Here is a 14,164-nt window from a genome sequence, read left to right as displayed (position 1 = left end):
CGATTCTCTTGGCTCACTAAAAAATAAAATACTAACATACTTTAAGTCAAACTACTAACTATAAACCTAGTAACTTAAATTAATTTTCACAATAACTTTAATTTGTTCTTTCTTACTTATTACTAACTTTAAATTATTATTGGTCAATGTAGTGCATTTTTTATAGATATATATATATATATTAGAATTGTAAATATCGTTAACTTTATATATGTGAATGTATTAATATGTACCTACTATGTTGAATTGCCTAATAAATAAATAAATAACTTCCAATAGCCAAAAGTTTATCTAACGTGTGAAAATAATGTGTTACTGTGGACAAGATTGAAGGAGTTTTGAAGTTGAGTGCGCGGCGCTCGTCGATTACCGCTTTTCACCGACAAACCGGCGCGTACGCAGCGACGCACTCAATCCCGATATAAAAGCCTCCATCGCCCATTCACCCGTTCGCAGTCAGTGATCGTTCGTTTAAGTGACCACTAGGTTTCGTGAAAGGACTTTTTTAATTATGAATACAAGGTGTTTATTAGTGCTAGCAGCCGCCCTGGGCGTAGGTATGTACTATTTCAAATATTTAAGGTGCGGCCAGCGAGTAGTGCCTAATTATTTATCTGGTGGATAAATTGTGCATTGACTCCTTAATATAAAGCTTTGTGCACATCAGTTTTTTTTATTTAATAACTTGTATTACGTGGATATTGTTTTTACTTATGTATGCAAACGGCGTGGAAACAACGTAATGAGATTCTATTTATTGCGATAATGTCCTGTGTGCTAAATATAAATTGCACTCAAATTTATTATCGCAGATATCAAATAAGAATAAATTTTAATACATAATTCTTTTGTGATGTAACTTTGACTTTGATATGTAATAGATAGTGCAATAGTTCGTCGTAAGATTGTGCTTAGAAAATCTCTTTTTAACAATTTGGACTGTGGCATACGCAGTAAAGTTGTTTCTACAATAGTTTCAATATGGCGCTCACTGCCTCCGTTTAACATTTTCTGAATTTGGTTGTACTTAAAATTACTTTATACTTTTACAACACTCTCGTGTTTAATTTAAAATCAGCTATTTCATTTTCCGTTCAATAAAATGTTTTATGTAAAAAAAATCCACTAGATAGTGTACAGTCTAGAAACGTGCTAAGTTTCTAGAACTGCAAAGAAAGTTTCCGTCATATTAGTTTTAGTTTACACAGGTGATGTATATAGTCATTATTTCATTGAGCTTGTACAAATATAATGTAAGATAAAATGAAGCAGTTTACACTTACGACCTCACTAAGCTTTCTATTCTTAGACTCAGTTGCATAATGTGTAAATTAACCTAGAAAATATTACGCACTCGGAAATTAAAACTCACACAATTACGCCCCAATTTCCGAATCAAATCCCACAGACGCTTAAACCTCTATTATCTCGAGTAATGTTTTAATAGTTTCAACACGTGGCTAATATATATATATGTTTTTTTTATAACGCAGAGGTGAACTACACAATGATTATAATCATAAAAATCTGATTTTTCTTCACGTGTCTCTCCATTACTAAGGTCAATTTTTTAATCTTTTTATCCATGGCTAGGCGGAATAGATCATGGACTGTTTCGATGTCAGTTCTTCTATGAAAATCTTCTATAAAAAGCATGTGTAAATGAAAAAAGTTGTAAGTTATTCGTGGCAACAGGACATTGTTCTCGCAGCATTTAGAAGGTATTGTTTCAAATTTCTATCACGTATTGAGTTCTCACGACACACGTGTTACGTAAGCTTTTAAATTTTCTACTTAACATGCTGTGATTTGAAACAGTTGCCAAACGTAGGATTACTAACGGCACTCGACAACAAGTCAATTATCTCATTTGTGTCGACAAGACTGAATAACATTTGAATATCTTTAAAAGTATGCAAACTTTCGAGGCTCAACGCTTAGTATTGAACTAAACGGATTATTATTACATTAGAATACAGACTAAAAAGCATTTAATTGGATAATTAAAGTCAAAAGTACTTAGTCATGTGTGATAGCGTGTAAGTATTCCATTATGTGAACTCATGAAGCGTGTGTAAATCTCACGAGAGGAATAATCTGGTGAAAATTATTTAATTGCTAGAATGCGTGGTCGCTGCACATTTATAATTGTTTTTTCTTTTATAAATAGAAAGACACATGACATAATTATTGTGAAGATTGCATCGTTAAATAACGCTAGTACTTTCCAAAGTAGTGACAGTAAAGTAAAGCATATATAAATAACCCATGAAGCTACTAAAATAACTGGACAGGATATGGAGAAGTTTTATAGTGAAGATGCTTTTGCCCTATAGGTATTAAAAATACTTTATGGTGACCCTCCATATTTGAAAGGAAGTGAAATGAGTTGCATAGATGTGAATGGGAAGTTTAATTGTAATTGTATAATTAGCGGTATGCGTTATTTAAAACAATAAACGGAAACAAGTTTTTATAAGGAACAGTCACTCTTAAGAATAACAATGTATCGGGCTAAAGTACCGCATCCGTTTAGAAATACTCTAGGTATTTCTACTTCTTACTTTGCTTTATGTTCTAGTAAAAACATTTTTGCTTATTAAATAGACAGGGAAAAACGTTTCGTTTCTGATTACGTTGTTATTTCAATTCCTTGGGGTTTTGGTTCATCGTTGAAACTATGTATTCTACTTGAGTCCGAGTAAATCCTGATTGGGAATACATTGACCACCGTCAAGATATTTTAATTATAAATTTGATTGTATTTAAATATCATTAATAAAATAAAGAAGGAGTTTCTTGCGGCCGTTCTTAGGTCTGAGGCATTAATTTCCAAATGGGTTTTTGACTTCCAATAAGTGAATTCATATCCTATTTTGAATAAAACTATTTGAATTCGAATTTTTAAGAGCTTATAATTATTTATAATTAATGACGTTTATTATCATTTAAACAAAATATTACGAATTTTTACCCGTATCAACACTTCAGCATTACAAGAAATGCGGCTTTGATGAAGACTAAAATCTTGCAAACATAATTCTCTTAATGATAAATTAAACATTAAAATAAAAAAATCAGATAGTCAAAGCTATCAAGCATTAGAATACCTCGGTAATAAAGGATATAAGATCCGTTATGTATCTGTACTTAGTATCTGACATCAAACAATGAAGAGATTGTACGTCCTTCATATAACAAGCATACAAAACCTCACGAAGTACTTTGTCCTTTTGTCCTCTTTTTATTTATAAGATATATCAACTTACATTATGCTTTGCAGTATGTGTGAGCGATCTTAATTGTTAAATATCTATACATAACAATATACAGATAATAAATTGTAAAATGAATATTTTTTAAAGAATATTTGCTGTGTACGATATACAATAGGTATAGATATACATGCAAAACGCAAACTGAACTTAATGAAAACTTTGTATTTATATTAACATTAACCCGGGACAAAATATAGAGGCTACATAATATTATCAAGCTACATGCTAGCATAATATTTAACTACTAGCATCCACACAGACGACGTCGCGGGTAGTAGCTAGTCTAAAATAAACTTTATCCCCTGTCTCCTAGAATGGCAGGCATAACGAACTTCAATTTAAACGGTCCTTATATGTTTCCCTCCTATTCCTGTTACACTTAACTTGACTAAGCATCAGTACATTCCCTATTTGATCGTGGTATAAACGTCTTGATCAATATATTTCCTATCGTTTACGAAAAATGAGCAGTCAACCAACAAAACTAGAAAAAAAAACCGAAAGACAAAAGTCAAAACTTAATCAAAGCGAAGTTAACTTAATTATTAATAATACGAAATAAATTTTACTTTTGTTTTTAATTCAAAATCAGTATATTACATACGATATGTATAATTATAACTGCGTATAAGTTACTCGAGTAGCTATTGTTCCAACTGAGCGCGCTCCCTTACTATTTAAGTCACTTAGACTTTCAGTCCCATTACCCACAAAATAGCGTGGGTCGTGCCTAAGAAAGCTTTCACTAAAATTCTTCTGTACAACTATCTCCATCTATTCATTCATTATTCTCCAATTCCATACATATTGCGCATTATAAAACATTTTCAAGTATAGTGGATATACGATTATACTGGCATTGCCATTTTACAATATGATTTGTACTTCCTTTCAATTAAGTGCTTGAGTGACATAGATAGAAAATTAATCGCTGACGCAACATTTGCTCTGATTTTTGACTTTCTCTTAGCACCCATTATCTCTTATCTAACCAGTGTTAATTTTAGATCGTATTATATGAAATTAGTCCATGGTTATACAATTGTATTTAGTAGTGTCAAGTTCTACCGCAACTACTTGTAAATATTTAATTAACATGTGTATTAATATCAATTAGAGTATTAGGATAATATTTCACTAACCACATTAATTGTGTATAGCATATTTGTATTAACTATTTTAACGTTTTACCGTCCGTTTAGATACGGCCTGCTCAATGCAATGCAGTGCTGTTCAGGATTATTAAAAACCCAAAAATTCACCCGCTTGAGCCATAAAATGCTAAGTCTCATTTGCCCAGTGATTTCACTAGCTACGGCGCCCTTCAGATGAAACACAGTAATACTTACACATTACTGCTTCTCGGCAGAAAAAGGCGCCGTTGTGGTACCCATAATCTAGCCGACATCCTGTGCAATGATGCCTCCCACAAAATAAACATATATATGTATATTGTGGTTGCAAACGACGCGTCTTTTAAAACGAGCCCCAAATGTATTCTCTCATAATAATTACAGAGCGAAGGTCGGCTATGATTAATACACGTTACACAATAGGTTGCCGATGCGCGGGCGCATCGAAATAACGAAATCGAAAGTCCCACCTACTCTCGCTTGGTAGGTCAACTTTTGAGGCTTTCACCTGTATTACTTTACGGTTTTTGACCTTTGCGTTAGATAATGTTTATGTAACACCAAACGAATAGGTCATTTATTATTCATTTGACTCGTTATAAGAAGATTGAAGATATATTCCGTTGATGAATAGCTTGTAATCATGCTCGGGTAGATATCATAATAATACTTCAAATTACTTATTATTGGTAGTAAGCATTATGGTCTATGGCTACCTAATTTTAAGCTAAAGAATTGTAAAAAAAAATCACTCATTAAATAATTGAGTGTAGAAAATTTAAGGTACGATTAGCAAGTCAATATAATGTTGTTATTGAATATTAAAGAATGACTCAAATGTCAGAAAAAACAAAATGGCGCGTAACCGAAAATCGTGACGTTTTGTGTCTTGTCTCTCAGACGTCGATAAAGAAGTTAAACTACAAAAATGATGGCTCGTAATAACAATCTGTAAATAGTAATGATGAACACAGTCCCTGTCATATTTTAACATAATAATTGGCCGGTTTTGTAATATTTTTGATAAAGTAGTTGACCTCGACTCCATTAAGTGAAAGGTTGTCACAATTATGTAGATGAGTTTACATATTTCGTTTATATTAAAATTTATAAGCTGTTTCCTTGTATAAATATTTATTTAATGATATTATTGCATTTGATTATTACAAAGAATTTGGAAAAAGCATTTTCATTGCTATTGAATTATAATAGTGCCTATATATAATAGCTATTTAAAAGCATATAATTTATTTTCTCTCTTGATATAACAGTTACTTGTCAGATAAGTAAAGCAACACAACAGCTTTCGCCTAGTTGAGAAAATTTCCACTGAGAAAGTCTATCGTAAATATTCAAGAGAAATGCTAAGGAAGTTCTCGATTGTGGGTTAGGTTATATAGACAACTAAATGGAGATGAGTCTGTTATGAAACCAGGATATGAGCTTCGACAGTTTGCAAATGTCAACAGTTATCACGGTACATGGTGTTACCCAATTGAACTGTTACTGCGCAAGATGTTTGACAAGATAATCATTCACAGCATAACCTTTTGACATATAAAAAATTCCGAATATATTTATTTGGAAATTAGTGACTTCATACTTAGCTTTCTTTATTATTCACATGTGAAGATAAACGCAAGTAAATCTAGTAATTTAATATTTTAACAACGAGTTTTATTTAAATTAAAAAAAAATCTAGACACCTGTTGTTATGGAATCACCACCGCCCACATTCCGTTGCAACACCAGAGGAATCATAAGAGCGTTGCCAGCCAAACTGTGACAATTTAACGAAATAGAGGAATAGTAAATAATTGACAAAATGCATAAAAATATTTAAGTCTTATTTAAATAATATGCATGTACCCTGCTTTTCCTTTATTATTTAGTACACAACTGAATAATAAGCGTTATTGACTTTATATTATTCAATAAAGTATGTAATTATATTAAATTTATAACATCCAACAGTGATAATATATATAAACTTGTTTCTTGCACAACATTGTCGCGTTCTGCAAGGAAAGATCGGCCCTGCCTTCGATACGATCTTGCAAAATCTGTTGCGTATTACTTACCAACCCTGTGACTGATGAAATTCTAATTAAAATTCAAAATAAAGCATATAAATATTCGGTAGGCTTCGTGTGGGCTTAGCTTAATAATAACTTATTTGTATCTGTACATTAAAACATTAATTAAATATTATTGAAGTTTTTTTAATACAAAGTAAACGTCAAAAGTCGTAAAATGGAGGTCTTATCTACATCAAATATTTTATAAGCATAAACCTAACGCGGGGTTTTTTTGTAATCGAGTATGTTGTAAAATATTTTAAATATTCTTCTTTTATTGTATTTCGGTTTGTGCTGATGGTCTTGATACTAATGCTCTAAATATATAATACTAAAAAATAGTAAATGTTAATAAGACGTCAAAACGAGAAGGCATTTTCCTCGACACTATGATTATTGGAGATTTTATATAAAACCTCATTGTCGGAATAACAACGAAGTCTGCCAAAATGAACTTGGACAATTTTTCTACTTTAGTTTCTCATTAGGAGCTCACAAATATCATTAATTACATATAATGACGTTTTAAACACAATAAAGACATATCTGAAGAACTGAAAAACTGTGCTTAAAGAAAATGTAAGCAAACTTTTCTCCTTAGTCGTGTGTCAATTGTCACTGTCCGAATCGTACATGCGGCAATGTTTAGTTATAGTTATAGCAGTCGAAGCTTTCAGCTACGTTGTTATACGACGTGATTTGTTTGTATGAATAGAACGTCAATGATTTCATATGGTGAATTTTAGCATGGTATTTGTTGTAATGTGACGATTATATTATGGTTTTTTTACAGCGGTCGCGCAAGAATCCTTCAAATGTCCCGACGACTTTGGCTTCTACCCTCACCACATCTCGTGCGACAAATACTGGAAGTGCGACAATGGTGTTGCGGAGTTGAAGACCTGCGGAAACGGTTTAGCATTCGACGCCACAGACTCTAAATACCTGACTGAAAACTGCGACTACCTCCACAATGTTGAGTGCGGAGACAGGACACAACTTGGTAAGATCTATTTTGGTGTTTCGGAGTAAGTTACGGGACAAACAAATGTCCTTTATTATATTAAACTGCATCGACTAAAAAGGCATATTTCGCAAGAAACTTGCCTTTGCAGCAAATTAATGGAGTCATTTCCAAATTAGTAATTTTCTGGCAGCGACTTAGGGACCTTCATTCTTAAAGCAAACCCTCACCTTTCTGTCGGATAATTCATTTCTTAACCTCTGGTATTTTGGATGTCCATGTCCACGTCTGTTTTTCATTCCAATCAGGTGAAACACATATCCGTTTGCCCCCTGTATTTAAAAAGTTATTCGAGCAGCGTTTAAAGATACGACTCCTTTTACATTGTACTGCGATGCATCATAGCAACATTTTGGACTGATAGATGATGTTGATTTATTGATTGATATTGTGGATATTCCCTTAATTTTTCCATCACTAGTTAAATTTGAAATATGTTTTGCTGAAGCAATTAAATAATTTTTAATAAAGCATTAATACAAAAGCTAAAACGTGTTTTCGAAAACATTTATAACTAATATTTACATATGGAATTAAAAGCAAAAATTAGCACAATTAATATTAATATAGTGATGATATAAATATGTGTTAATTAATTCAAATGACATACCGTTATTAGAATGCTGTGGTCAAGGCTAATAGATTCGCATATTTATGAAACTTCGATATAAGACAGGCTTACTCTTACAACCAGGATGTGACCGAAGGTCGTATGAATTACGTAAATAATCTTATATTTGTATATTATTTTAATAACCAGTTTAATGACATTTTCCTATATCTTTCCTTTCTCGTAGTTAACATGGACTTTTATTGAATACCATTTCATATTCATAATGTAATAATAATTAATCATGTTTTTAATAAGTTTGCTAATTTAAGGGTCTCTTCATATGTCTTGATATTAAATTTTTCAATAAAATACCAGACAGTACACTAACTGAGCACAAATTTAAGAAAAACAGTAAATCTTCTTTGTCAAAGAAGGCTTACTGTGGTAAAGTAGATTAAATAGAGGATATTGATGCATGGTTCTTGTCTGCATAGCTCCTTTACGAACTGATGTAGATTCATGCCGTTTACCAAGTGTTGTTGCAATATGTTATGTTATCAGTTCCTATCGTAAATAAAAACATTTCTATGTCTTTTAAATAACTGGTCTTATTTATTACTAATGATATCACGATCCATCAAGTCAATTCAATTAATTATCTCAAACAATTTCTGTATTTCTACGTTGGTACTTATTTGTATTGTAATATTTGAATTAACATGACCAAATTGTCAAACAGAACCACCAGTTGGCACAACTCACTGCAGCAGGCTGTACGGTATCTTCCCTGATGAAGCCAAGTGCGATGTCTTCTGGAACTGCTGGAACGGTGAAGCCTCTCGCTACCAGTGCAGCCCCGGTCTGGCCTACGACAGGGAAGCCCGTGTGTGCATGTGGGCTGACCAGGTTCCTGAATGCCGGAATGAAGGTAAGTCCTATGTAATATTTCACCTTAACTGCCACATTCAACTCTTGGCTTAGTATCTTCTGCAGTGCTTAGAAGACTTTTTTATGACAAGAAGGGACACTACGAGCAGGACGTTAAGTTCATGGTAATTGATACACCCTGCCCATTGCAATGCAGTGCCGCTCAGAATTCTTAAAAAATCCGAAAAATTCTAAGTGGCATCATAATTGCGCTCGTCAATTTGAGACATAAAATGTAGTCCCATTTGCCCAGTAATTTTACTAGCTACGGCGCTCTTCAGACCGAAACACAATAATGCTTACACATTACTGCTTCATGACAAAAAAGGCTCCGTTGTGGTACGCATAATCTAGCCGGCATCCTGTGTAAGAGACCTTACGACACCTTTGCCCTGGGACTTTCCTATTCTTTTTATGCCCTGGGGAAGCACAGGGCAAAACTAAAACACTAAGATTGTTGATATTTTGCAATTCGTCCAACAAACTTTTTTAATTGGTTTTCACTTTCGACTCCTACTAATATTTGTTTTTTTTACCTTCTCAGAAGTAGCAAACGGTTTCTCTTGCCCTGCTCCTGGTGAAGTTTCCAACGCTGGATCCTTCAGCCGTCACGCCCACCCTGAGGACTGCCGGAAATACTACATCTGTCTTGAAGGAGTTGCCCGCGAATACGGTTGCCCCATCGGCACAGTTTTCAAGATCGGAGACTCCGATGGAACTGGTAACTGCGAAGACCCAGAAGATGTTCCCGGATGGTAAGAATCTTTATAATTTCCAAATCTTTTCTTCAATTCAAGCAGCACTTTTAAGACTGAGTAGCTTGAACTCTTTTCTTACTTTACTAATAGTAATTAATATGATAATAACATTCTTGAACCACTTAACAAATAAGATTTCACCTGTGACTAACCATACATTCGCACCAATATGAAATAGTTATGTCTTACGGTCACAAGAATGTATTGCGTACGCAATTGGGAAGAAAAAATTATGCAACTTTATCGAAACGGAGAATCTTGCTTACCTACATTAGTGTCACATACGTAATTCAGTGCCTTATATGAGTCTCGCTGTTTGAGTTGGATTTACATAACTCTAGTAAGATGTAGGTATATCAATATTGTGTCATTATAATTCCGTAACTGTCTTTCGTGGTCAATGTCGTATAAATAAGTTTGCGTAAAGCTTATAACTCTCTCAATTAAATTTGTAACGATTATTTATCAAATATATGGTTTAAGCAATAACTTTATCAAATATACTAAGCCAATTTGCACGTTAATAAAAAATAAATTTGTGAAAAACTTATTATTCAGTCAATTTGAATTCTCAATTCTTCATCAAATATTGAGCCAATTTACACATTGAAAAATGTTATTAACAGAATAACACGCGTTCTTGCAAATTTCACGTAATTCAAGGCAGTTCAATTGATATCTACTCTTTAGACAAGTTGTTGCACAATTTTCTATTCTTAGATGTATTTGTGAATAGACAAATGTTGCTAAAGGCAGTCTATGCCTTTTAAGTCAAGGAAAAGTGGGACAGTATATTGTATAAGCTAGCCAATTGAAACAGGTAGTAAGGTTCCCATCCATTTTCAGCGAAGAATACTACGGAGAATTGGATCTGAAGGCTATCCGCAAGAGTGAACTCCTCGCCGGTACAAAGACGACCTCTGCCAAGCAACTCAAACCACGTCCCCAAAAAGAAAACTAAACAATGCCTCTATCCCATAACCTATAAATACTCAAACTTTCATTTGCACACATCACAAGCAATACATTCTCAATAAAACGCCTATTCGTATTGTTGGTGATGTTTGCAGACATAGATAATTTCAGTTTCAAATTCGATTGTTAATAATTATATGATTGATATTCAATTGTTTTCTATTCATTATATTTTAACAAATTGACGATTTACAAGTTTGTGAGATACAGTAACAATATTTATGTCTTAGTTCCATTATTGTAGATAGGTTCCCAACTTGATTATTGTAATGATTTTAATTGTTGAATTATGCATTTATGAAATTAGTTTTCCGTTTAATTGACATTTAAATAGTTTCACCATAACATGACGAATTGTAAATATCTTACTTACTGAACAAAAACGATGCGACTGAGTGATTTTGTTTGATATAGAAAATGTAATACTTAAGTTTTATTATTAGTCATTTAAATAAACAAAATAAGAAAAGTATGAAATTTTGTGTGATTTTTGCAAGCACTTTTGCACCTTCTAAACTACTTAACAAGCACTCTACCTGTTCTGTTTCAATGCATACACTTTCTTATAACATTAATAATTAATAACTTTTCTTACAGCATCTTATCTGTTTGTCTATTACTTTCAATAAGCAGGTTCTTCTAAATGCTCTTTTGGGCGCAAGCTGGTGAGTTTCACTATTATATTTAAGCAAATTCAGTATTAAAGCAGTAAATACTTAGAAACTAAGAGTTTTTTTTATTCTGGTTATAGATTTTTTTTGGAGCTTGGTATAGGAAAAAATATTAACTTAATTGTATATAATTGTGCGCAAATAACGATAACATAATTCGCTATAGTAAAGTTATACAATTTAAACATAGCATCTATTTAGATAAATGCAATTTTTAATTATTCATGATATAAATATTACTTAGCTTCAAAATATTTTTTTAGTGAAAGGTTCTATAGCTGTGATGAGAACTTTTTTTTGGATACTTAATTAGACTGAGCCGACACGATCGGCCATGTAACGCTCGTGTCGACTTATTAAGCATGATCATGCATCAATATAGAAAAATATTGTTTTTTTCGTATTATTAACCTTGATTAACCTTCGTTTTCATTATTATTGTATGGTTTTAAACATACACTGTTTTTATATCTCTTCGATTCAGCTAAAGCCGCAATTAAGAAAAAAAAAGGTGGACGTCATTGCTACATACAAATGCATTAATAGAATACTTCTTTTTTTATTTAAATAAATACAATATGTCCAAGTAATTTATGTTTTTTTGTTTTTTTTTACAGCCAAGACTACTACGGTGATGTAGACCTCAAGGCGCTGAAGAAGATAGGCTATTGAATGTCAAGGAGCAACTCCAAAGACAGATTAAAGTTCAAACTACATGATCTAATTTAAATTTCGTAATTGTATGAAGCTCCTACCTACCGCTGTAGTGATTCAAAACATCCATTCACTTTTTCTTTATTTAATACTCGATACTCATACGGCATTACAAATAAACATGGTATAAAGTTACAACTGCGAATAAACCAAGAATATGTAAAACGATATACCGCTGACAACAATGATGATTCTGAAGATTCCGAATGTCAGGCAGTCTTGCGAATAAACGCGGGAAACGTTATACGTCCGAATAAACCAATTATAAGCACAATTTTATTGTGTAAGCATTTTATATATTCCTAGTTTATTCTCAGTTATAACTTTATAATAAGTTTATTTGTAAGGCCGTTAAACACTTAATTATTGTCTAAGGAGGCGCTCTGAATGGAATAAGAATTCCGTAAACCATTCTCGACTCAAAATTATATTTAAAATTTTTTGGCAGAAATTGAAAGTATTCCAACATTTTAATTGTTGCCAAAAAATTTAGTCCTCGATGTGGCATTTACGTCACAGTAATTTAGTCATATAATAGGCTTAAGATAGATTTAATAATTTTATATTTTCTGTAAATAAACATATATATTATAAGTTGTGTTTCACTCAATTATTTTTAGTTAAATATCAAAACACGATTTGTATTAATAGAGTTAAGTATGAAATCGCCGTTTTATTGTAATAGGTACTTCGAATTGACTAGAACCTTCATGGTTTGAGATTTTTGAGTGAAACTTTTTTCACGTGGTACCTATGTAGTTCTTTTTTTTTAAAATATGCAACATTCGGTTATCGACTTTTAGTTGTTTATTATTTTTATTATTATCTACGTGATAAAAAGTTTTCTTCTCAGGAGGCAGGACAAAATGCTTTCACACAGTTTGTCGAATCTAGATCACCACAGTTCTATCGCAAAGGCATTTTTTTTTTTATGATAATAAGGGACAAGACGAGCAGGACGTTCAGCTGATGCTAATTGATACGCTCTGCCCATTACAATGCAGTGCCGCTCAGGATTCTTGAAAAACCCAAAAATTCTAAGCATCACTACAATTGCGCTCGTCACCTTGAGACATAAGATATTCAGTCTCATTTGCCCAGTAATTTCACTAGCTACGGCGCCCTTCAAACCTTGACCTTCCTATTAGGTGACAGCAATATAAAGATAATAGTAGTAATTATTTTGATCAAATAAATATGTTACAAAAAAAACGAATTCAATTTTTCAGTACAAATCGGCAATTTCATACTTTCACCCCTAATGTTAGATACGGCGTGACTAGTTTGCTTTAATTATTTTTACAGTATTATGTCGATACGTGTAACGGATTTAAATATTATATTTATGCTGCAGAAGAGGGCTATTCCAACTATTTATAATCTCGATCATAAAGTACCACTGAGAGAAAAGTTTACAGAAATAAAAATTGTGACTGTTGCATCTCGATATATTCCTGATAATATTCTTTATGTTCATAAGCATACTAACGAATTTGCAAGAAACTGCGACAGTCATAATGTTAACACGAGGAACAAACATATACTTTTAATGCCTACTACTCGGTTAGGTCTTTTATTGGGCGACATGTATTGTTGAGAAAATGGTAAAATCAAATGTTTGTCTGGTTACTATAAAATAAACGGTTTTACCAATGATACCACCGAGTGGGTATGGAGCTAACGCCTTCAGGCTATTTAATTATAAATTTTATAGTACGATACCGTTACTTTTTTTATGGAAAAAGGAGGACAAACAAGCGTACGGGTCACCTGGTGTTAAGTGATCACCGCCGCCCACATTCTCTTGCAACACCAGGAGCGTTGCCGGCCTTTAAGGAAGGTGTACGCGATTTTTTTGAAGGTACTCATGTCGTGTCGTCCTGAAAACACCGCACAAGGAAGTTCGTTCGACAGCTTTGTAGTACGCTGAAGAAAGCTCATTGAAAATCACACTGGAGGACCGCCACACATCCAGATGGTGAGGATGAAATCCTAACTTGTGGCGTGTCGTGCGAAGGTGGAATTTGGCGGCAGGAATCAGGTGAAGCAGCTC

The 14,164-nt window shown here is 33.0% G+C and overlaps 1 protein-coding gene across 2 annotated transcripts; it reads left to right on the top strand.

The window, feature by feature from the left end:
• The first annotated feature begins 398 nt into the window (after nucleotides 1-398).
• LOC126971857 (protein obstructor-E) lies at nucleotides 399-12,705 on the top strand. 2 transcript variants are annotated; one of them, XM_050818368.1, is made up of 5 exons: nucleotides 399-557; nucleotides 7,283-7,492; nucleotides 8,806-8,994; nucleotides 9,538-9,748; nucleotides 12,015-12,705. In XM_050818368.1, the coding sequence occupies exons 1-5, from the start codon at nucleotides 512-514 to the stop codon at nucleotides 12,067-12,069; spliced, it is 711 nt and encodes a 236-aa protein (XP_050674325.1). In that variant the 5' UTR covers nucleotides 399-511; the 3' UTR covers nucleotides 12,070-12,705. The 2 variants fall into 2 exon arrangements, with proteins under 2 accessions (XP_050674325.1, XP_050674324.1); XM_050818367.1 differs by lacking the exon at nucleotides 12,015-12,705 and adding an exon at nucleotides 10,598-11,203.
• Nucleotides 12,706-14,164: the final 1,459 nt, after the last annotated feature.

The sequence above is a fragment of the Leptidea sinapis genome, chromosome 24 (assembly GCF_905404315.1).
Source record: "Leptidea sinapis chromosome 24, ilLepSina1.1, whole genome shotgun sequence".
In the NCBI taxonomy this organism is placed as follows: Eukaryota; Metazoa; Arthropoda; class Insecta; order Lepidoptera; family Pieridae; genus Leptidea; species Leptidea sinapis.
Note: the sequence above shows the minus strand (reverse complement) of the source record. Positions and strands in the feature narration are given on the sequence as shown.

Excerpts from the sequence above, each read along its gene's own strand:
- LOC126971857 (XM_050818367.1), top strand. The coding sequence starts at position 512 with ATGAATACAAGGTGTTTATTAGTGCTAGCAGCCGCCCTGGGCGTAG. Across the intron at positions 7,493-8,805 it reads CGGAGACAGGACACAACTTG|AACCACCAGTTGGCACAACT; the intron begins GTAAGATCTATT and ends ATTGTCAAACAG. Across the intron at positions 9,749-10,597 it reads CCAGAAGATGTTCCCGGATG|CGAAGAATACTACGGAGAAT; the intron begins GTAAGAATCTTT and ends ATCCATTTTCAG.